At 41.6% G+C, this 25,180-nt stretch overlaps 1 protein-coding gene across 7 annotated transcripts in view; it reads left to right on the top strand.

The window, feature by feature from the left end:
• PCSK5 (proprotein convertase subtilisin/kexin type 5) overlaps positions 1–25,180 on the top strand; it is a 394,890-nt gene that overhangs the window by 58,206 nt on the left and 311,504 nt on the right. For all 7 annotated transcript variants that reach the window (XR_004987160.2, XM_036433764.2, XM_036433763.2 and 4 more), the window contains exon 3: positions 21,537–21,650. Coding sequence is in view for 6 of the 7 variants with exons in the window: in XM_036433764.2 (XP_036289657.1) it covers positions 21,537–21,650 (114 nt within the window). In the remaining variant the exon portion in view is untranslated. The remainder of the gene's footprint in view (positions 1–21,536; positions 21,651–25,180) is intronic.

Raw genomic sequence — 25,180 nt, 5'->3', positions numbered from 1 at the left:
CTCCCATTGGTCTCATTTCAGCAATAAACATTCAACTTGAAGATCATTTAGTCAACACTCACCGTGTAGGGGAGAAATAAAGATGAGTGAAACAAAGCTGCCTTTTCTGGAGCACTGGTACGGGTTTGGCATGGTGGTAAGTGTGCTGCTTGTATGAACTCATTTAAGAGATCCAAAGACCCACTGAGATGGGCTTTGTAATCCCAATTGTGAGTAGATTAGAATAAGCCAGGGTTGCACACTCAGCTAGCTTTAAGAGAAGCTAGGATTCAGACTCGTACCCAGTACCAGAGTCCATGCTCAGACTCCTACTGATGGAGACAGATGTGTACAGGACTGACTATATAGAAGGTTAAGCCTTGGAGAGTAAAGGAGCTTGTAGCTAATAACATGGACCCAGTTGGGTCCTTTTTAAACTGTAAAATAAAAATAAAATGGACAATATTTTTTTGTGTGTGTACATGTCTTAAATCATAGGTCAGACGAATCAATCACAGCAGTGGTCACTTTGTGATATGCTAGCACATTAAAGGGGGAAATGAAAGAGTGGGAAGGAATAGGATTAGTTTGAAACGACAGGGGGACAGGGCAGTTCAGTGGTCTGGACTTCCAAAGGAGTGAGAAATTTAAGAGGTCTCCCAAAGCTCTGTGGGCAGTTAATCATTGAAAGAAAATGGGGGGAGAGGGGGGCGTCAAGAAAGGCAATAGAGAGAAACCATCAGAGGAAAAAAAAATTAATATTCAGGGAAAACAGAGGGAATGTGACCATGGCATAATTTAAAAAGAGCAAATAGAAATTTAAAGCTCCAACAGTTACAAATCAAATCTTGTTAGTTTGTAGGCCAGTTTGTGCTTTTATATACCACAGGTTTGCTGTTGTTTATTATTCCTCCAAAACCCGCTTACAGAGGAGCAGAACGCCACAGGTGAGAAGCAGGCATCTGCAGGATCCCTGCCATGCTGGGCTCCTTAACATCCAACAGCTGTTTCCCAGGAGCCTGCAAGGAGCTCAGTTTTCTGAGAGGTCCCATGATAAATGATCATCTCCTAGAATTGTGAGAGGGTCAAAGGGTGCAGCTGACACCAGGACAACAGGTTTGAACTGCCATGGGCTTTGGCCAATGGGGACATCTGGTCACCCTTGTCAGTGGTGACTAAGGCTCTCTCCAGCCCCAGGTGGTTGACTGGCCTGTGAAGGAAACTGAAATGTGCATGCAATCAATTAGAAGGATAGAGGAAAGTGGGAAAGTGCCAAAGTCCTGGATCAGGAAGCAAAAGCCTGGAAGAGAACTGCCTTTTGTTAATCAAGCACAAGAGCTCTGCGGCTTAGTAGCGTCCCTGACTCCACCGGTTATGGCTGCAGCTGAACTGAATTGAGTCTTTGTGATTGGACTGAGCCTGAAGTCCAGGCCTCCCAAGTGCCTCTAGTGCCTCTTATGTAGCCTTCTCCCCCACGTGTGGCACAGATGGGGGAACTGCTGGAGCCCTACACACAAGTGACCCAGGATTGCACTGACTTGCTACGGAGTAATTTTAAGCTTCAGAAGAAATCCATGAGATAACAAGGCTTTTCAAGGAATGAGTGCCACCAACACTTCCTTTACCATTAATTGATCTACCAGTCTTTTAGAATTCATCCTCTCATTTAACCATTCAAATCTAACCCTCCAAGGTGGCAGCCACCAGCTACACATGGCTGGTACATCTGTGGAAGTGAATTTTTAATTTTACTGAATGAACTTTATTAACCTCCAAATTAAATTTTAGAACGTATATCGACTCAGTAAATTCACTTCAATGCTTTCTAAAATACTATCTCGGCTGTCAAATTTATGGAACGTAAACAGAGATCAGGTATTTCCTATAAAATTTGGCATCTAAATAGAGATGTGTTTTAAGTATAAAATAGATATACCTGATTTCAACGACTTATAGCACAACAACAAAAAGGAACATGAACTAGCTCATTTGTAATTTTTATACTGCTTACATGATGAAATGATAGCATTTTAGATGTGCCAGGATCCCTTGGAGATACTGTGGGTTGGGTTCCAGACCACCGCAATACAGAGTCTCCCAAAAGAGCCAGTAGTTATCTTCTTGCTGGTAGAGGGTACCAGCTGTGGGTGCAGTAAAGCAAAGTGCAGGGGAAACAAGGTAAGAGTGTACAGTGTTAATGGATATTGTTTAAATTATTTCACCTGTTTCTTTTTGCATCACCCACGTGGCTTGCATTCTCTCTTGATCCGGTTGGGTTGCACGTATTTGAGTACTAATTACCCTCAGTTGGCTTTGGCGCTGCTCTCGCCACAGACAACAGGCACTGACAGACGCGGTGAGGTTACTGTCCTGGTAGAGCACACAGTTCCAGTGGGGATGGAAAATAAACTGACACACATAAGTAATCAGCACGAATTCAGACTATGGTAAGTCCCGGGGAGCTGTTTTGCAGGGTGAGGCTTCAGTAACCGGGGAGGGAGCCACATTCAGAGTGTGGTCAGGAGAGGCCTCCCGGAACGAAAGGGCGATTGAACCCAGACCTGGAAAGTTGAGGAGCTGTGAGGGATCGTGGAAGGTTTCTTGGGAGAGAAAATCTTTGATCTGGGTCCTGAAGGGTCTTGTGTGCTTCCCTGAGCTCATTCAGAAAGACTTCTTGTGCTACTGGGTCAAAAGGAGGATGTAGAGAGAGCTCCTGGATTGAGACCAGGCCGGGCCACTCGGGCGGCTCAGAGCCAGTTGGGCCGGCGCCCAAGCAACCAGCCAGCACATAGGGAGAGAGTCTGTTGGCAGATTCATCATCCTGGAGCCAGCTGGACGCTCAGGGCTAGCCATGTGACAGGGTGGCTCTTCCATTTAGAATCAAAAGCTTTCATTTTGACAACTGGGTATTCACAGCAGATTGCACAGTAGGCTTTAAATTGTGGGGCTGGTTTGTGCGGGTTCCTGGCTCCCCCATGGTGCCGAGACCTGGAAAGGGACAGAATGCACTGGGATAGTCATTGTCATCTGCTCCTGAGGACTCGGTAGAGACTGGGAAGTGGATCTAACACCAGTATTTGTGACGGACACACGTAACTAGTCTCATCTGTAGAGAGTGGCCCTCTCAGTGGGTGTTAGGGAGCTGCTAAGCCATCACCCCGGACTGGCTCAAATTGAAATGGAACCAACACAAGTGACGAGTGGTGACGGAGTTCTGAATGGGACCCTTGATAGACCCAGTGCTCCTGTCTGGCTTTCTAAGAAACTGTGTGTGTGTGTGTGTGTGTGTGTGATGTTTAATCTCATGGGTTCTGGGGGGCAGATCTTGTCTGAATCCTGCTGTGCCAATTACTGGCTGTGAAACATGGGCAAGGAACTAAATCCTCCTGGGTCCCAGGTTCCTCATCTGTAATGAAGTCATATACACGATGCCAACCAACTTCCTAAGACTGTTATGAGGATTAAATGAGAAGGTTTAGACAGTGTCTCACTCACACAAAGTGGCTATTATTATTATTGGCATTCTTGTTTTCATTCTTTTTTCTTTTTCAACATCATAGTAAAGCAAAGTTAAAATATCAGATTGGGCCATGGATCATGGGTTGGCATTTTGGGGGTACTTTTTCTGATCACTCTCCTAACACCATTCTGGGATAAAATAACATCATCTTGGCTCCTCTGGGCTGCAGACATTGGCAAAACCATGCAAATCACAGCTCTCCTCTGAAATGGCTCACATTTCCAGCTCTAACAATTTACAGTGAAACTCTAAGGAGCTTTTTGTTTAAAATAAGTAACTTGGAAGAATGAGAGGGAGGCATCATCACCTGAGTCATCTTGTTGACAATGTCTGCCGCACAGATCATCCTGACATTTAGTTTTGGAGTGGTTCTTAGCCAATGTAAAGAGGTGCAGACTTGGTGCCAGGCAAGGGAGGGGCGGGTAGTGTAAGAGCATTTGTTTGAGTTCATTTTTAGTTTGAGTTCATTTTTAGTTTTGGTTAAAGGATAATTCAATGATTATAACGTAGTGGGGGGAAAATGGCTTTAGGAGCTGTTCTAGGTCCCGGCTCTACACGGTCTCATTGGTAATCTCGAACACTGTGCTGAGCTTCTTAAATCTCAGTTGTTGTTGTGAGTGTTTTTTTTCCAACCTTTTATTTTGTTGAGAGGATTGGAGCCTATCCAGGGGGAGTACCTGGGATTGACACTGTGTGGTTCCTGGTGAGCAAGTTGACTGGCACTGGCAGTGGCAGTGCTCCCCTGTCTCAGGAGGGCAGGCTTACTGATGCATGGGTTAGCATGGCACAGGCCAGGAGACCAGGGCAATCTAAATTCCATACTTAGGTGGGTCAGATCCTAACAGGAGGGATGTCCTTCGGCCAGAACACAAACAGGTCAGGGTTCTAAGAATTCCTTCTATCCCAGTGTTTTTCCTTCCCTTTATGTTTTTATAAACCCCAAGACCGGAAATATTTACACTACTTGACTAATGTGCTTGAGAACTTTGATAGTGTTCTTGGAACACTCTTCCTGACATTATCTCAGCGTTCTTCAGTATTTTCAACACACCTTGAGATAAAAGCAGTAAAATGAAACGTGGATGTATAATAGAAGGCAGCTGGAAATAAGAATGCCAGGAGTGGGAGGAGTAACAGTGCGAGCAGCACAAGCCCACCTAAGACACTGCCTTGCCAACCCCCGGGTCAGCGCTGCGTTTGCACATGGGATGCTTGCTCCTTGATGCCGACGGTTACTAGGTGTGCGCGTGTGTGTTTATGTATAACTGAGGCACCGAGCCCAGGAATGCCAATGCCAATGCGTGACTAAGCACAGGAGAATTTCACTTTGCTGAGTATCATTATTAACTCATGGTTCATAGCACCTTCACGTATTAAGTCCTCACTGCTTATCGACTGTATATGTGTAATAAGGCTCTTTCCTTGTAGGCCCATATTCCAGATCTACAGTTTGTTGTCAAATTTTAGAAAGCCTACAGCTTGTTTTAAATGGAACCTTGTCTTTTCTTGCCCGTATATGTGTGTGTGTGGGGGGGGGGGGGAGGAAGGGGGGATCGTTATCCATATTGTTTCAAGTACACTTAAATGCTAAACATCGAGTATGAGACTCTGTAATGATGATGGTCAAAAGGCAGGCCTGAGAAGAGGAAGACGGTTTTTTTAAGCTCAGAAATTAAATTGTAACCTCACTTGGATTTGTGAGTTCCTCGTTTGTAAAATGAGCTAGCTGATCTCTAAGATCTTTGCCCAAAAGGCAAGGAATCCATGGCCAGGCTGCTGCCTGGAGCATTCTATAGGCCTTTCTCACAGGCTTATTGGTGACTATTGGCCAAGACTGTTTTCCCCTTTAAGTGTGTGGAGCAAAGGCTAATGGCGCAGAAAGCTAGCTAGCCATTTGCTTTTCAGCTGAGACCCACTTGGGAGGAAATTCTTGGGAAAAACAATATTCTGAACTCGGACACTGCTACCCGGGAGCCCGGATTCCCAGCAGGGATGTGGTTTGCTGTTAGGAAATAGACATCATCCTGCGAGCCATGGAGGGCACATTAGACGGATAGTAGAGGGTGGAGGGCCAGTGCGTAAGGTGTGCAAGTATAGAAACAGGGATCCAGTCCCTGCCCTCGGGGTTCTTCCTGTGGATGCCCTGTGGGCTGCTCTTCGCCCTAAGCTATGTCAGCAGAGCTTCTAGAAGCTACTCCAGGGTTAATGCTTCAGGTGCCTATCAGCAGGTGCCGAGGCACCGCTGGGAAGGGCAATGTTTCTTCACGCTGAACGTATGTCAGAGAAAGGAGACATCTCTGCAGAAGTCCTCAAGGGAAGTCAGGCTCAGCAGGTGGTTTCCTGGCTGGGAACTGGCCAAAATGCCTCACGGAGATTCCAGTCCACACTGTAGCTTCCAGTCTACACTGTAAGCAAAACCTGACAGTTTCATCCTATTCTGAAGGGTGTGAGATAGCCAGAAAGTGAGAAATGGCATCATGGTTGTCACCTGCAATGCTTCCCTTGAAAATGGCTTTTTATCAACTACTTACGAAGAGGATATTATTGGCTACACCACTCAGAAAAAGCACCTTCCTATCCCACATGGGAATGTATTTTTTTTAAAAAATATATATTTTATTGATTTTTTACAAAGAGGAAGGGAGAGGGATAGAGAGCTAGAAACATCGATGAGAGAGACATCGATCAGCTGCCTCCTGCACACTCCTCACTGGGGATGTGCCCGCAACCAATGTACATGCCCTTGACCGGAATCGAACCTGGGACCTTTCAGCCCGCAGACCGATGCTCTATCCACTGAGCCAAACCGGTTTCGGCGGGAATGTATTCTTGGGAAAAAAAAATAAAAAATCTTGCCATAGAAATAGTTGTTTTTGTGGTTTTAAATCAGTTGCACGTGGACCTACCCACGTTTGAATCCACATTGTGTCCTTTGGCCCTGCCAATAAACAGGTGACAAATTAGCCTCCAGAGTGGTGGGCAGAGTGAGAAGAAGCTGTTTTCCACTTACTAACTCCCACGTGCCCCGCACTTTGGCCCACAACGAGATGAGGCAGGCAGTACTGAGATAAGGCCGTCATTTGGTCAGGGTTCCATAATAAGAGTTGCTTCCTCGAATGAAATCCAGAGCCATCTAGTTTTATCTATCCTATGTCTACGCAACAAACACTGTGAAACCATTCGTCACTGTAAGATGTCTTTACGTAAAGGAAGACGAGTTCTGCCTCTGCACAGCCTTTGGCCTGTCCGCCTGAGTCACAGTTGGTCTCAGCAAACAGAGAGACTCTGGGAGGAAGGAGGTAATTCATTTTCTTTAGTTTTACTGCAAAATGGGTAGTTTTTAGCCAGAGCCTGGAAGCATCTTTGATGAGCTTTTGAAGTAGAGCATTCACCAGTGCTCCTTTAAGATTAGGGTTCCTGTTTTCTGTATTGTTGTCCCACTTCACACAGCACAGTGTAGAGAGGTTAAGAGCGTGCTGATGCTTCCAAAAGGTTATAGGATAGAACATTTTAGAGCAAGAAGGGACCAAGGGCAGTCCTCTGTGGCTAAGATATTTGCCCATATTAGAATAACTCCACCCACTGCGCTGTGAGCACCTGGAAGACAGGGACCAGCCTTTTAAGAACTGCCAGCTATTGATTAAGTTGTCTCCCCTACTCCACAAGTCAGAGTCAAGTTGATGGATTTGCTGATGAAATATATCAATGCCTGGCATCTAAAGGAGCTCAAAGATGTGTTGAATCTGATCTGAAAGCTTAGCAAGCACCACCTATATCGAATAAGTGTTGAGATCAGTCTCAGAGGCCAGTTGATGCAAGGTTTTGAATGCCAGTTTGTTACAAAGTCTTGCTATATTCTCCATATGCTAACAGGCAAGGTAATTCATTTAGCAAATACTTAACAGCACATCTCTTGTCAGCCAAGTTATCTGCCAAATGTTAGGGACTCCGATATGGAAAATAGAGTCTCTTCCTTCTAGGAATGTATGCTTTCCTGGAGAAGCCTGACAATAGATAGTTTAAAATGCTTTTAGTAAATGATGGTTGTGGTAGAATTAAGCACAGGATGCTCAGGAAGCACCATGGAAGGAAATAAACCCTCAGCAAGAAGATGCTGGGATAAAAGAATTTACCTACTGAGGTCCCCTGGCAAGAGCACAGAAAATTACAGAAATGAGGACCAGACTTTATAAAATCCAACAGGGAAATTATTAGGGATTTCAGTGAGTGAGATATAAGAAAATGAGGGTTTGAGTTAAGGTTATTGCTGTGGAAATGCTAAAATGTGGTCAGATCTGATCCATCTCACAGAGAAAGATCAATCCCCTTGTCAATGGGAGGAACCATAAGATATGGTTTGCAGAATCGTTTTGTAGTTTTCTTTATTGTGAGCTTATGTAATTATATTATTACTAGAGGCCTGGTGCACAACATTTGCACATGGGAGGAGGGGTTCTCTCAGCCCGGCCTGAGCCCGGGGCTCTCACAGTCCAGGACCCCTTGCTCCTTACCGCCCAACTGCAGCAGAGGTGGGAGAGGCTCCCACCACTGCTGCTATCTAGCCAGCTGTGAGCCTGGCTTATGGCTGAGCAGTGCTCCCCCTGTAGGAGCACACTGACCACCAGGGGGCAGCTCTTGCATTGAGTGTTGGCCCCCTGGCAGTCAGTGTGTGTCATAGCGACTGGTTATTCTGCTGTTCGGTCAATTTGCATATTAGCCTTTTATTATATAAGATAGACATTACCTACTGCCTTTTCTCAACATGACTTTGGTAAACTCTAAGACATTAGAATTCTTCTGTGGAAGGTCTGGAAATCCACCCTCGTGGGGAAGCATTATTGCAGACGTCAGTGGAACACTGGCATTAACATAGTTTTCCTTGCTTTCAGTCTTCAACCCAAGGCTCCTGCTGATTACTCCGTAAGGAAAAAAAAAAAATAGTAAATTTATTGGCACAAAACAAATAATGAAAAAAAAATCTGAAACACAGGTATAATTTCTTTTTTAATGATCTAGATGTCAGTTCTCAGAGGTTAATGCAAATTGTCTTAATACTAAACAAAAAGTAGGTCTATGACAGAGACTCAGTAGAATTTAACTGACCACATGGTTATCTCAAAACCTCTGAGTTTATCTTTTCTGGGTTGAAGCAGGGCACTTTATTCAAAAGATAGCCTACTTTGGAGGACAGGGAGGAAGGGCCAGGAACATTGATTGGCATTACAACTTACCCCTTGGTCTTGAAGACAACTTCCTGAACCTCTGGGATGTAATCACTGATCTGGCCTAACCCCATATGCTATATAGCAGGGGGAATTGGAAGCTGGATAGCAAAGATCTCCTGATTTCTAGTCTGGTGTTCAAAACGTCTACCTTCAGTGTCACACTCTGGTCAATTGGGCCTAACCTCAAGCCTGAAGCTCTTGGGCTAATGAAAGACGTAAGCTCTTTGGGGCATAGTTTGGCACGCCAGCACATCACCATGGTTGCAAGGTGGATTTCCGTGTGTCTGGACCTGCTAAGTATTTGACATGAATCAGCTCATTTAGTCTTCAGATTTAATTATCTTTCCCATTTGACATTCAGAGGTTAAGGAACTTGTCTGAGGTTGGCCTGCTATTCAGTGGATGAGCAAGAATTCCCCAACACACGTTCTGTGGACTCCAGAAACCAGCTTTTATTCAGTAACCATCATGTCTTCCTTTATCTCAGCTTGCCAGTTCATTCTAACTCAGAGCAGCTGGGTAACTAAGGATCTTGACTATGATGAGTCAGGTTTTCTTGGTTTTTGTTTTGTTTTGTTTTTAATTTGGGAAATTTTCAGGCCTTGAACTTCATGTGCTCTTAAATTACCAGTCAGAAGGTTGCCTTGAGGGAAAAAGGATTTCTGTCATCCCTGCCAAGTCTGTGCTGAAAATCCTTTTCCTGATTCAGATTTTACTTTTCACTCATCAGACAATTCTCCTGCCATTTGTAGACTGAGCCTCTTAACCCATTTAAAAGTGCTTTCAGCATTGAGAACCTCCATAAAATTCCTGGGAAAAAACCTCCATTGTTAATGCCATTTTCTATCTTACTTTTTCCCTCCTTCTCTCACTTTCACCCAGTAAAGCATCTCGTATAGTGAAATGATCAGCTCTGACTAATCTCCAGGCACAGAAATGTTTGATGTGGAGGAAAAAGATGTGCCTCCCCAACCCACTTCAGCTGAAAAGATATTTTAGAGGCCAGCTCCTGTGCTCCTTAGACAGAAACTTGGGCATGGCTTTCCTGGGTCAGGATTCTTGTTCCATGTCCCTTACTGTCTGTGACTTAAGTCACTTTACCTCTCTGTGCCTCATATTCCCCTCTCTGATGGTAAAAAAATAAAATAAAATAAAAATGGCTTTTCCATGGGACAGTTTGGTGGCATTAAAGAAACAATCGGTAGATTTTATTTTGCACAAACCATGAAAAAGAAATCAAATAGTTGTACTTTCAAAATTTTTATAACCTATGCTTTTTGGAAATCAAAGTGCCAGAAAGTCCCACCATCACCTATGGATTTATTCTGTGGCTCAGCAACAATGCCTTCATTGGTCTATCCTAAGCATAACCCCAGAGGCTCCTATCTGACAATGACATAAGGTTATTTCCCCCTCTCTCCAGAGACAGAACCCCTGAGCTGCTAGAGTTTGCTTTTCTGCTCTCTCTTAACCTATTTGTGTCTCAAAACGCAGCTGGCCTACCAATTATTCCTTTGCTGGAAGAGTAGTTAATCCTGTCATTCATTCTGTGACCTCTTCATGAAAGTGGGCCATCATCTTCCAACTCTGTAGCCTGTCGTTCGCTTTCTTCCTCCCTCACCCAGATTTTGAGCAGCTAAGGGATATCCTGAAGGAAATCTGTAAGGCGTGTACTCGGCAGGTGTTGCCATACTAATGGCCCTTTCTGGAATAGCCAGGGCTCAGGAGGGTGGCCGGGGACAGTGGTCCAGGCCAGCTCTCTCCAATGCTGAGCCTGATGTGCAGAGTGAAGCTCCATGGAGGAGGTGGGGTACATGGAGAGAACTGCTGACAGCCCTCCCGTGAGGCAGATGCATCACATTTCCATGAACACTGAGACTCCAGAGTAAGCTGTCCGAAACACACAGCATGAACGAAGGGAGCTTGATGGGGCAGAGAGGCAGGTTCAGGGTCTTCCACTGAGAATGTGTCAGATTCCATGACAGTGATGAAAGCTTGTTTTCTCTCTCCTTCCTTGAGCCTCAGCCCCAGGCTCCTGTTACTGACTGTGGAAAGTATGAATGACAAGCTCAGGAAGACTGAGTTGGCACTCATGTGGGTGACATGAAGACCACCCGGGAGCTGGGAGCCAGGAGCCCTGAGCTGCCCACCAGGAGAGCCGGCCAAGTCCCAGCCAGGCTCTCTTGTTCATCACCTGCCCCAGGCTCTTTGGTGCTCTGACCTGCAGGCTTTGTAAAGCACCACCTTGCAGGAAGCCTGAGGGGGCCCCTGAGGTGAAAGAACAGCCCTGAAATTGTAGAGACATTTGGTTTGCTTCGGGCAACGGGATTTAGCTGAGCCTGTGGCCCAAGGGAGTTTGGACAGGATTTTTTCCCCAAGGTGAGTGACACTTCTCCCCCACCCTCACCAAAGTAGCTTTTTGCTAAATATTTCTAAGGGCTGCCACTTTTTCAGGGTTTTTGTTGCAAAACATCCCTCCCCTCCCCGCCAAGTATAAGGTGAGAGTTCAGGGAAAATGGGTATATAATGGAAACGCAAGACAGAAACCCTCTCCAAAGACCGACCTTTCTCAGTTCCCTCTGCTACTTCTTCCAACTATGACTTCACAGCTTATTTATGGGTTTTGTGATCATTTTAGGTTTAAAATGGAGGTTAGCTACAAAAGTGTGTAGAATGCACGGATCGCATTTGCCCCCAAAGTTGAACATTCATCTTCTAGCAACAGAAGAAGAAAAGACAAGGAATTTTAGCCCGATCCCATTTGATTCATAGAACTGAAGCTGGCCCGCGGAACAATTGGTGGTGTCTTAATTTCCCAGATTTGGAATCTTGACAATGAAAAGATTTAAAGAAGCTAGAAAGATTAAAAACGGAAGTTGCGAGCGTATTTGAAAAGAGAATGAAATGGGTGAAATGGGAATTTCAGAATTTATGGCCTCACCCACCCCTCAAATTTTCCCTTCTGATCAAAATCGTAGCAGTAGGGTCCATGGAAGTTTTGAAACAAAAGTGATTGCCATGTATGTTTAAGTGGCTAGAACAGTGGCTCCCGAGCCACATGCTGCTCTTTGGCCCCTTGAGTGTGGCTCTTCCATAGAATACCATGGCCTGGATGAGTCCATTTTGAAGAAGTAGCATTAGAAGAAGTTTAAGTTTAAAAAGTTTGGCTCTCAAAAGAAATTTCGATTGTTGTTCTGCTGATATTTGGCTCTGTTGACTAATGAGTTTGCCGACCACTGTGCTAGAAGAATAAAAAAGTACGTGAAGCGCAGCTGTGATATTCACCAGGGAAGAGTTCTCCCCATACGCATCTGACTTTCATATTCATTGCTTGCGAGCCATGAAACTAAGCATTGTGTTAGATTAAGAAGCAAGATACTGACATACTTTTAATGTTTAGTAGATCACCCATGTCCACTGCTTGGAGAAATAATGAGAACGTTTGCCCTTTCCTTTGCCAGCATTTGCCTCATTTTATATTAATCTCAGTTGAATAGAACAATTTCTCCGCTCTGTATAAAATAATGCCTGTCTTTGTATTCGCTTGCTGTACAACTCGAGGACATCCAGTTTTTTGCAACTACAAATCTGGGACTATCTTGAATGATGTGTACACAGAGTTGCAAAATTGGTCCAAGAGAACCAAAATCTGTTAAGTGATTAACACTTTGTTTGAAGGGAAAATGGTCATTCTTGTAGACATCTAAAGCTTCAACTATTCTGAGGGCAGAGTGAGGTCTAACTTACATTTATTTGAAAAACATTGAACGGGCTTTATTAATTTCATTACCTTGGCTTCCAAATTGGGGATGATTATTCCAAAGACAAATACATCTAGAATGAAGTCATGCCATTGTGTTTTTCATGCAGTGAAAATCTTGGTCCTAGAGTGAAGCTGGAGGGAATTATGTTCTATCCCAATTTAATCCCTGCATTAAGATTGCATTTAATCAAAAGTGTGAGTTTAACTCCAGGTGGCATGCAGGCAGTAGAATTAGTTTTAGGTACTTTACAATTCCATTTGCTTTTTGTACTTTTACTCAAGCAAAACTGTTTTCAAATTTCCTCTCAATTCTTAATTGTTCTAAAGTTTAAAATAGAGGAATCTATAATCCAAGTTCCTAATGCAAGATTCTTTGATGTAATATTACCATTAAGCAAGTATCTAATGAGTTTATATCACCAGCTTTTTCTTTTAATGCCCCTGATCTATGGCTGAATGTATCTGCCTGTACACACACACACACACACACACACACACACACACACACACACTTTTTTAAAACAAAAGTTGAATTATGTTTTACCCACTGGAAAGCACTTTGGCATGACTAGGAATAGGGAGCTATATATTTTTTTTTCCCAGAGGAAAAATTAAACTTGTCTCAAAAGACAAATCTATCAGTCACATTTGAGACAAATATAAAATGTGTCTTGTCTTCAAGGATTTTAAGAACGTTTAGGGAGTGACACATCAATGGGAAAATGAACCTTAAATCTTTTGAGATTATCATTCCCGGAAAGAGAAAGGTAAAGCAAAAACAAACAAACAAAATTATCAAGAGTCAGGAAAAAAAAAAAATGATTGTTTATGGGTGTTATTACTAGTGGCCAGGATGGGCAAAGTCTTCAATTTAAAAGTTTAAAAGTAAGTTTGTTTTTATTAAAATATGCCTGAACATTTTTATGAGTTTAGCAGTTTTTCCCACTTAGATATGAGTTGGTTTCCAGGCATTTCTTTGCTCTTTATTTTTTAAAGCTTTTTTATTTTAAAATTGATTTTAGAGAGAGGGAGAGGGAAAGAGAGATAGAAACATCAATGATGAGAGAGAATCATCAGTTGGCTGCTTCCTGTATGCCCCTTACTGGGGATATAGCTGGAAACCTAGGCATGTGCCCTGACTGGAACTCCAATGGTGACCTCCTGATTCATGGGTCAATGTTCAACTACTAAGCCTTACTGTCCAGATTCCTTGCTTTTTATATTCCTCCTTCCATATCTGCTTTAAAGATTGCACTTCTGCTTTATGCTTTGATCATGGACTAGTGTTGGAGATGCTTTTTATCAGCCTGGAGAATGCAATACTGGGCACTGTGGGGTTCTTTGGCTTTATTTACCCTGGGCCCTTGCACTTTCTGAGATGAACGCAGGCATCTGCAGCAATGTCCCAGGTTCTTGACCTGTGTCCACAACTACCTCATTCCTCTGTGTTTATCCATTTTAATTGTAGATTCCGTCTTTTGCTGCTTCTGAAGTTTAGACTGGTAAGGTGGAGGAAATGGTCCAATCTCAAAAGATAAAAACCTGTGTAGCAATAGGTTTAAAGTGTGTGTGTGAGTGGGGGTAAGTTGGGGGGGGGGGGATGTCAAGCTGAGAAGGATTCCTGATACATTAAAAATATGGAATTACACATATATAGAATAAACACATTTTTCAGTTATACGTCTGTTGCTAGTAATATAATCATCCTTGTGCTACCACCTTTCTGTTGTTGAAATAAAAATATTTTATTATACTCAGTAGGATTAAGCATCTACTCCTTTTTTTTCCATTTTCTTCTATTTAAAATCGTGTGTTTTTTTTTAACAACTAGAAAACTTAGACATGCCTACTAAATGTATTAATGCAATGTAGAAATACTGTCCATTCATCTATACCTATTTATTGCGGGTCTACTACTGAGCTTTGTCCTTGGTACTAGGAATACTGAAGCCTAGTTTCTTTCCTTAAGGAAGTACGAGGAAGTATGCAATTAGGATACAAAGCAATAAATCCTGCAGGAATCTAAATTTGTTTAGTACCTTATATTTTGTGCTTCACAACAACAAAGTCATTTTTCAGATGCAACTATAGAATGCCAAGACTTAGGTGATTTGCCCAAAGTGATTGTTGGTATTCTACCAATAACTCAGGAAGCATGCTTTCCCATTTCATTATCCTGCACTGCCTATCCATGGCACAGTCTAGCCCAGCCCAGCCCCTCTGCACACGTTAAGAGCACACGCTAAATATTTTTACTTGTAACTCTAGAAAGAACTACAGTTGCCTCCTTTTAAAAACATGTATTGAATTTATTGGGGTGATGTTGGTTAACAAAATGTTATAGGTTTCAGCTGAACAATTCTATAATACATCATATGTATTGATATATATTGTATTGTGTATTCACCACCCAGTCAAGTCTCCTTCCATCAGCATTTATTGCTCCTTTACCCTCCCCTTACATAAAGGGCTTTGTGGGTGGGGAATACATCTTCCTGCATTTAATATGATGTATCCATTTATTTTTCCCTTTTATGTGTCATCTCATTAGACGTGGGGGGAAAACAGGCAACAAATGAGGAAATTAAAGTTTTAGAAGCATGCAGAGAATAGTGACATAGTTTAACAGGAGAAATATGACTTTAATTCTCTGAAAGTAAGTAATACAGTTAGAACAATAATGCCACGGGTCTTTCACTAAACAAAATAGCTCAAGATTAAATTGATGACACATTTTTAAAATTTTGGTTCTCTTGGAGAAAGCCAACTAATTATGAAATTTTATGGCAGTAAGCTTTTTACTCTGGTTTGTATTGTCTTCTAATTTACTGTTCTGAACATACATGTGGTCTTTATTTCTAAGCTTTTCTTTTCAGTGCCCTTTAAAAAATTATATGATGTCTTATATTCCTGATGAGGTGACTGTCTAATATAAGCCTCTGATGTGTGCGGTCATTAAATAGGAGTCAGAGTGCCCATTTCAAGCAAATTGAGTAAAAATTCTGCCTCATATAAAAATCATGCCCATTTTGTTCCAAGTAGCTATCTAAAATAAGCAGAATTCAAACAATTATGGTTTTTTTTTTTTGAAAGGGTGACTCAAATCAAGTAACAATGCCAGTACTTACTCACTAATTACCAGTTTCTAGATGGAGCAAGATGTTGAAAGAATACTCTCATCTGAGTACATACTCTTGATAGATTCTCTGATTCTTTCACCCAATTAACTTTGATTTTTTTTTTTTTTTTTTACCAGAATTTTTGAAAACTTTGGGCTGTATTGACTTCAGATTTTAGGGGTTGGGAGCAGCTTGTTGGTACTTAATTTGTATTCATGATCCTTTTTTTCTTCCATAACAAAAAGTGGATGGCTGTTATATACTAAAATTGTACTTTTTAAAAATCAAGGCCACTCTACTTTGTTTTCAGAGAAGAAAATATAGAGAGAAGTCTCTTCATGTTCCTTTCCCCCATTTTGTCAAAGCTAATAAAAAATATTAAACTGGGAATCTCATATGTTTTATTTTCTGGCAATAGCCTCATTCAAATCACGAAAGGAGTAATATAATTTACTACCTTCCTTTCCAAATATTAATCTTGCTTCTTCACAGAATGACTGAAGATCATTTATCAACTGGAGCACCTACCCCCCCCCCCCCCCCCCCCATTGCATTGCACGCAAACTTTTTATTCATGGTCAATCAGAGAAGAGACTATGTAGGTAAATTCTTAAAGCTGGATCAAAGAGACGAGAGAGCATGCTTAGTCTGTCTTCTCTCATTTTATAGCTAAAAGCTTTATACAAAGCTTTTACAAGGTCACACAGGTGCCTGGTAGCAAATCCAAGATTTTAAACCAAGTTTCCCCAAATCCACCCAATTTTATTTATCCATCTTTTCTCAATAATTAATGTTAGAATGTAATATAGAACCACCTATGACATTTTTATAGAGGATCTTTCTCATTGTTGCTTTTTAAAAAATATGTTGCTCTCTAGGCCTTTAGTCACATTTGATATCATTGGATTATATGATAACAGTCAGCTGACTTAGGATGGCACCCTTCTTGTTTACTATATTCTAATATATATTTTAGGCCAGTTTTTTGCCTTTCTGTTGCATCCCATTGATGTATCTGTAGATATTCACTAACAGAATATATTTTAATCATTAGCTTTGATATATTTTAATATCTAAAAGGCTGATTCCTCCTCACTATGGGACACATTTTCCAAGTGACACCATACATTTTTAAAAATTTCAGCTTTGCTGTAACATAATTGACATATAAAGTTGTAAGATATTTCAAGTGTACATCATGGTAATTTGATATATACACACATACACTCATGAAAAAATTCCCCCCATCTACTTAATTAGCATATTCATCACCTCACATATATATATCTTATGTGTGCATTTGAGAACACATTTTTTTGTTGTTGTTGGTTTGTTAATCCTCACCTGAGGATATTTTCTTCATTGACTTTTAGAGATTGGAAGGAAGGGGCGTGGGGGGAAAGACAGAAAGAGAGAAACATCAATGTGAGAAAGGTGCATCGATTGGTTACTTTCTGCATGCCCCCCCACCCCACCCCCAAAGGGCACTGGGTATTGAGCATACAACCAAGGTACATTCTCTCTCCTTTTCTCTCTGTCTCTCTCTCTCTCTTTTTTTTTTTAACATTTTTTATTAAATTATTATCTGTGTACATATTTTAACATTGCCCCCCCCCCCATACATACCCTCCCTCCCCAGAGTTTTGTGTCCATTGGTTCTACTTATATGCATGTATACAAGTCCTTCGGCTGATCTATTATCTCCCCCCAAGATACATTCTCTTAACTGGAATTGAACTCTTGACCCTCAGTCTTGGGCCATTGCTCTAACCACTGAGCAAAACCATTTAGGCTGAGAACATAATTGTTTTACTCAGCCAACTTCAATTATATAACACAGTATTATCAACTATAATCATCATGTTATACATTAGATCCTTAGAACTTACTCATCTTACTGCTGGAAGTTTGTATCCTTTCCCAGCCTGTCCCTGTGTCTCCCCTTCCTCTCCCCCTCCCCCCCACCAGCCCCTGGCTACCACTTTTTCATTCTCTTTTCCATTGAGTTTGACTTTTTTTAAGTTTACACATGTGATACCATGCAGTCTTTATCTTTCTCATGATATCATATTTTGCTTTCTATTTCTATTTATGGAATAACTTAATGTATATTCACATGATTATATTTTCCCAATTGCTGAAAAATTGCCTCTCCCAGGTATATGGCCTCAGAAAGCTGGCAAATCTCAAAATAATGAATTATGAGTTCAGCTGAGATTGTGGGGGTAGATCTCATGATTAGCAACAAATGGGTTTTTCTTGACAAGTAAAATCTGATCAAAGGGAACATCTTTAGCAACAATTCTGAAGAGGAGAAGGCCCGATGTTCACTTGGACTGTGTAGAGAGGGGAGAGAGCTCTGCGGGTAGAGGGAGGGAACATCCTTAAAACCATGTAGCGCACGTATGTTGAAATTAACATAGGATAGGCTGAAGATTTCAAGCTCGTATGGTTTTTATTCTCCAGTTAACTGCAGTCTCATAATTTATAGAAAATAGCACTTATAGAAAGTTAAACCAGTGAGGGAAGGCACACAGTGTTTTTTATTCTCCTGGGCTGACCATAGTTTTATGAAAATGAATTTCTAAGTGTCTTTTCTTTGCATTGGGCTTCTTGGAAAGAAATGAAATCTGTACAATGCATTACTTCTGAGCTTTTTCTGAAAGGGATCAAGGACAGACATATGGATACTAGTTTAGAAATATAAATATGGTCTTTCCAGACATAGAAGTCTTCTGATTCAAGAGGTGCTGTTCCTGCTTTCCAAAAATTGTAGGGCTCTATCTGCATACTCTCAAAGCACTAAGGCAAAGTACATGGTATCTGGTTCTAAAATAATCCCCACTGTACTTTTCTTGAGCATCGCAGCCCTGTGATCAGACAGAGTCACATCTAAATGCCAAGTCACTATACCACCTTCTAGCCACCAAGCCCTGTAAATAAGCATTTTTGTTTGGTAAAATTACAGAAGGGATGCTGTTTGCTAAGATATTTTGTTCTATTTTAGTACCTATAGTTCATCTAGGAAAATGACTTTCTCTTGGTTTTCTCACATACTTATAATATTCATCTGTCTGTGTGTAGTGGGCAGGGATGTGGTAGGGGTGGTATAGGGTGAAGTGTATTGTATTGAGGGTAGAAGCTTCATTGTGGAAACAGTTATCCACCCCCCACCTCAGTATTGACTTGTTCTTATCTCTAGTCATCTCTCTATTGAGTTCATCCGGGGGGAGATTTGACCCTTTCTGGTTTATGGATGCATATCTGTTGGCAGTTCAGAATTTATGGAGGTTCTGTTAGGAAAGGCCACTGCCAACATAGGTTATTTTCAGAAGAGTTCTGTCTGCACAGATCCGCAGCCTTCTTTTACCCAGCGTGCAAATATGAAATGCTTCATTCTTGTTGGGATAAGACTTATAGACAGTAACCTAAGGATTGCAAATGTAATTTGCATAGTCAACATTGTCATAAATGCTCTAATTCATACAGTAATGAGGCCTGCACCAGATATCAGCCATGGTGACAATTTCCTTTTCGTGAAGTGGGGAGTTGTGGAATATTTGCCTAATAGTTTTTGGTGAAATGTTAAGTCCTTCAAAGGCAAGGACTATTTTTACTCATCTTAGTCCCAGCGCAGTGTTTGGTATAGAATTGGCACTGAATACTTTTTATTTGAATGAATACATGAGTGAATAACACTCATACCATAGAAAGATTGAAACCAAGAGATTAAAATGTTTCCTGGAAATAGAAAAGTATATACCTGCCCATGCTTGCTGTTCCACTTTGACTGAGAAGGAAATTGATTTGTTTTCTATGATTTTAGAAACAGTCACTTAAAAATTACTGTCTTCATCATTAAAAATAAATTTACACACATCTTAATGGCACATTAGTTTTGATGTAATTTTTTAAAAGCAGTCTCTTCAATTAAAGAAACAAGATTCCTATTAGCTTCACTGACAGCTATTGCCCAATAGTTTGAAGAAATAACATGTAATACCTCTTAATCCAGTGTGCATATGTGCCTGTGTATGTGGGAGGCAGGGGTATAGAATGATTAGGTGCTAGAGAGTCACTTGGTATAGATTAAAACATGATTAGAAAAACTTTTCTTTTTCAAATACCGTATTTTCCGGCGTATAAGATGACCCCCTAATTTTTACAGTTAAAACAAAGGTTTAGGCCTATATTCGCTGTATAAGACTACCCTCCACTTCCGAGGCAACACCAGTTCTTTTTTTTAATAGACCATCTCTCTGACTCTGGCCAATCTGAGCAGGCTTTTTTTCCTTTCAAAAGTCGTCTTATATGCCGGAAAATACGGTATTAGTTTTTGTTTATTCACTTTTTCCCTGAACTAATTTTGCTAAATTACTTATCAGAATAGGCAAATATATGATGTTTAGCTGTGATCCTAATGATAAAGAGATTGGATATTTATTATTTAGGAGGCCTTGTGTTTTGGTTCTCTTTATTAGGGATATTAGGAATTCACTATTTAAATTTATCTTGCATACCAATATTCCTGTTGGATATATTCCCCAATATGAGAATCATAGAAATTTATTAGTTTGGCCTTTGGCCTTTGCCATCTTATTTACAGCTATGCACATTGAGTTTATTGTCAGTGTTTTAGTATCCCCACTCCAATAAGCTTTAATCAAGTAGGCAAGAGAGGTTTTGAAATCATTACTGAATGTGTGAGTATGAAATCACAGCAGTGGACTACAAAGCTCGCTCCCCACCCCACCCCCAATTTGTAATTTCTTTGTGAAGAGTAGGAGTAAAGGGTGGAACAGAACATTTTAGAGTATTGTGATTAAAATAGCTATGGCCTGAAGAAATCAAAAGAAAATTTAGGAACAAATTATAGAATGCCACCAAGACTGATACTGCATTTGGGGTGCTCTATTCAAAATGGAACATGCTTATTTTTATCTTTAATTAAATAATGATTACCTATTTTAAAAAAACAACATTCATTCATACCTCTATCATTTAGGTTATAATCCTGTATTAAACTCAAAGTCCCAGTGCTTTATTTAAACAAAGATTGCAGCTAAATGTTAAGACTTTCTTAAAGGTGGTGGGTTTGAATTGAATTTTAGAGCTGGCAAGGAGCCTATGGCTCTGAAAATTGAGTGACTTCTCCAGTGTTTTGCTAGAGACAGGTCTAGGGCTTCAGTTTTCCGATTCTCCAAAATAGTGCTTTCCCACCACACGACATTGTAGAAAGCCATTTTTTGAAAATTTGTGGTCCTAGAGCCTTTGATCCCAGGATGAGTTTTATATTTGATGTCTAATTCCAGAACATTTAAACAATTTGATGTGTAGCATAAGGGAGGAATTACAAACTGTGGCCTGTGGGCCTGATTCAGCTTGCCACCTGTGTTCCTATATAAAGTTTTATTGAGAACACAGTCGCTCCCATACATTTATGTATTGCTTATGGTGCTACAATATCAGAATGAATAGTTGCAGTAGAGATCATATGACCTGCAAAGCCTAAAATATTTATTATCTGGACCTCTATAGAAAAAGTTTGCTGACCTTTATATATTAGGTAAGGATGAAAAAACTGACACTATCAATTCTCAATAAACTGTGAATGGAGGATGCTTTCTGAAAAGACAAAAAGGTTAGCATATTATTGAGAGATATAAATGATCTGTCACAAAAGGCAAAAAAAACAAACAAACAAAAAAACAAAACACACACACAAAAAAAAACCTAACCTGCATACAATAAAGTAGAACTAGTTGTTTATAGCATCTCTGAGCCCCTGGACTCAGAGATCTTATTTGCCAGAATGAAGTCCATAACTTAAACAGAATTGACTCAAAATGGTACATGCTTCTGACCTTCATTTATTTTATGCTAACCCAGATGGGATCGGGACACTCACCAGATGTCCTTCTTCTTGGCAGGTGGAGTGGATCCAACAGCAAGTGGTGAAAAAACGGACCAAGAGGGACTATGACTTCAGTCATGCCCAGTCTACGTACTTTAACGATCCCAAGTGGCCAAGCATGTGGTATATGGTAAGCTCCCCGGGCCCACGCCTGTGTCCTCCGGTTTCATATCCTGCAGGGAGCCTCCATTGGGACTGGGAGGACAGAGAAACAGTGTGCAGGGTCTTTTTCCTGTTTCAAGAAGTCACCATTTGAGATTAGTTGATGGCCTGGGATGGTTTCTGGGTATTTTTTGAATTTGGCCCTTTAGTTGTTGTAAGAAGGAAGGGAAGTGAGTTCTGATTCACAGAATTCCTATTTGAGAATTATTCTGCTATCTTTCCAAGATTGGGCTAGAAGATAGAAAAATATATTAAGATGCGGACATCCTTAAGACCTATCATTATCGTGTTTACTTCTGATACACATTGATTCCACCTTTAAACCAGTCTCTTTAGAGGATACTTAGAAATCATTGAAATGACTGCTGATAAATAACAGATTCCTGACTTAAGTTGTCTAATAGGTGCCTTCTCATTGTAGGTAACAGTTTTTAAAGCTAGACCAGAGTGGGTTGGGGGGGAAACTATTAGTTGAAAAGTAGTTGACTTATAGCTAGTTCAGTGGTTCAAGCAAAACTGTGAGAGAGGCCAAAACTGGTTTGGCTCAATGGATAGAGTGTCGGCTTGCAGACTGAAAGGTCCCAGGTGTGATTCTGGTCAAGGGCATGTACCTTGGTTGCGGGCACATCCTCAGTGTGCAGGAGGCAGCTGATCTATGATTCTCTGTCATCGATGTTTCTAACTCTCTATCCCTCTTTTTTCCTCTGTAAAAAATCAATAAAATATATATATTTTTAAAAACAAAAAACTGTGAGAGAAGGAAACTTAACATATTGAGGAGAGGGATCTACCCATTCACTTGACATTGCCTCCTTTGAAAATATTCTTCTCTTAAGAGATTAAGTTTAGGATCCCTGAGAAATTGATTAGAAGGTTACTTATTCTTAATCATTAAATCCGTATGTCACCAAATTGCTGTGCAATCTGCAAAAGACCTTTAATTTCCTCCCCTTTACAGCTCGTAATTGCTAATTTTGGGTAGTGTATGTTCCCCTAATCAGCTCTATTTTTTGTAATCTCTGTCCCTGTTTCTCCATAAATCTGTAGCACTTGGCAAACTGCCTCCTGCCTGCCTGCCTCCTTGCCTTTCATCCCTTCCATGGGAGTGCTCTTCCTGTCCTTCCTCACCTCAGGTCAGGACTCTCCCATCCTTCAGAACTCCCACCCCTTGCCCCTGCAGGCTGACTGCTCTAACTCTCCTGAGTCTTCATGTGTCTTCTTTTCTTTCTCTGCTCTTCTGGGCCCTCTGTCCCTGCTTAGTGGCATCCTTCATGTGGGCCTTTGTTTCCTAGTTATTAATACTCTTTAAAAATTTCTTCTGTTGCAGTAGAGAAGTCAATTACACATCCTCTACACCCTCATTCCTCCCTTCCCCCCAAAACAAAACAAAACAAAACAAAACAAAACAAAACAAAAACAACTTAACCCTGCACCTTGCAGTGCTAGGATTTGTGTTATTTGGGTTATTGGTGAATGTGGTTGGTATTTCCCTTTCTTTAGTCTTACCCAGAAGTAAGAGGTTGTGGGTATATTTTGTAAGGAAAAATTCTTCATATGTAAAGAGAGATAAAAAGAATAGGAGCCATAAAGCTAAATTCAAAGGGAGGCGGGACTCTAAGCTGAGGTTAAGTAGAACTGGCCTGAGGGGACAGGGAGACAGACACTTGACAGCCTCTTAGCTCCAAGACAAAGGGGGAATGAACTTCAGGGGAAGGCCTTAGAGTGCTTATGGCAGGAGCTAAGGAGCTTGGTCTACACTGACAAAATGATAAGAATGTGATGGGATTAAGAGAGAGGATGGACATGCGTGAGGAGGGGTTTGGGATGGGAATGGAGGGGGTGGCGTGGGATGAGGACAAATATGTGATACCTTAATAAAGAAATTTAAAAAAAAGAGAGAGAGATAGGATGGAAGCAAAAGGCCTCTCCTCCCCTGTTTGTTAGGCCAGGGGGAGGGACACTCTCCTTGCCTTCCTTTTCCTCTTGGAAGAATGAGCCAAATCGCTGTCTGTCCATGGCCCTGGATGGGGGAGTAAGAGCGTCTTTCTGAGGCAGGGCAGGCTGGGCTCTCCCAGGATCCATGGCCAAGGTGTCTCCAGAGGTCTCAGTGCCTGCAGAGTGAAATCACTTCACACCTGGGAACCACTGCTGTATCTGTAGAAAGTCTCTTTCAATAGGAGGATAGGTTCAGGGAAGAGCTTTTGATGGGCATTGAAAATGTTGGACATTTTTCAACACATTTTGAAAATAATTCAAATAGGTACATTTATTGAGCACTTACTGTGAGCCAGTCAGTGTGCTAAACACTTTATGAGTGTGTTTTGTTTTGTTTAATGCAGTGCAAGCAAACAGAAGTGTGTGTTCATATTGGCCCTGTTATAAAAGTGGGGAATCGGGGGCTCAGATTATTTAGGAAATTTGCTTAAGATTACCGGGCCTGGAAATGGTAGAGCAGAGCTGCCAAAGCAGGTTAGTCCACAGACTAACATGACATCCTAGCCACACCCTTCTACTGTGTACAAGGCTGTCATCAGGAAGACAGGACTCCAACCTTCCAGGAACTTCCACCCACAGAGAAATGGCTGACATACCAGGCAGGATGGTGGCTGCCGTGGAGGGTGAACAGAGTGTATTGGGGACATGCAAACTGTTTGCAAGGCTTCGAATGGTTACTTTTCCCTTAATAAAAGGGATGGGAAGTAGGTCACACACCTCATGTTTATCTGCTAGTAGTCTGATGGGAAGGAGAGCCAGAACTTCAAATCTGCGTGCCTGGAGTCCAGTCCCCATCGCTTCCCTGACTGTGCCCGTGACTGAGTCACTTCAGCCCTTGTCAACTATAAGAGTATTGAGCGCTTAGGTGTGAGTTCGCTATTGCTGCATAACAAGTCACAGAACCTAGATTTTAGGACAGTTAGTGCATGGGCCAGCCATTCTGACAGGGCCCGGGTTGCTGGCTTCTGCGTTCTCTGATGTTTGGGGCTTCAGCTGGAAGCTTCAAAGCTTGACTGAAGCAGGAGGGGCACTTCCAGGGTGGCCTGGTCTCCACGTGGCCATTACCATAGGGCTGCTGGAGTGTCCACTTGACGAGGCCCTGGCTCCCCCGAGAGCAAGTGATTCAAGAGGTCGTGTTGGAAGTGAGGATGCCGTGAGTGTTCTAATCTTAGAGGTCGCAGACAGAGACTTCTGGAATTCGTATTGGCCACATGTACTAACTGTGATTCAGTGAATGACGGAGACTGCACCAGGGTGTGTATATTAGGAGGCAGGGGTCATTAAGAAGCTGTGGTTGCCACAATTACATAAAATACTACATGAGAAGCCATTAGCACAGTGCCCGGCACTAGAAAGCCCTCAACAAATCATCATTGCTCTTAATATTATTCTCTGACTTCCTCATTACAATACATGCTATTTCTTTTCTATCTGTTCTTTACATTGCTGCAAGGCAAAGCAGGGTGGGGTTGCATATCCAGCGGGCATTCTTCAGCGTTCCCT

The sequence above is a fragment of the Pipistrellus kuhlii genome, unplaced genomic scaffold (assembly GCF_014108245.1).
Source record: "Pipistrellus kuhlii isolate mPipKuh1 unplaced genomic scaffold, mPipKuh1.p scaffold_m20_p_12, whole genome shotgun sequence".
Taxonomy (NCBI): domain Eukaryota; kingdom Metazoa; phylum Chordata; class Mammalia; order Chiroptera; family Vespertilionidae; genus Pipistrellus; species Pipistrellus kuhlii.
The sequence above is the reverse complement of the archived record's forward strand: the minus strand, read 5'-3'. Positions and strand labels throughout refer to the sequence as shown.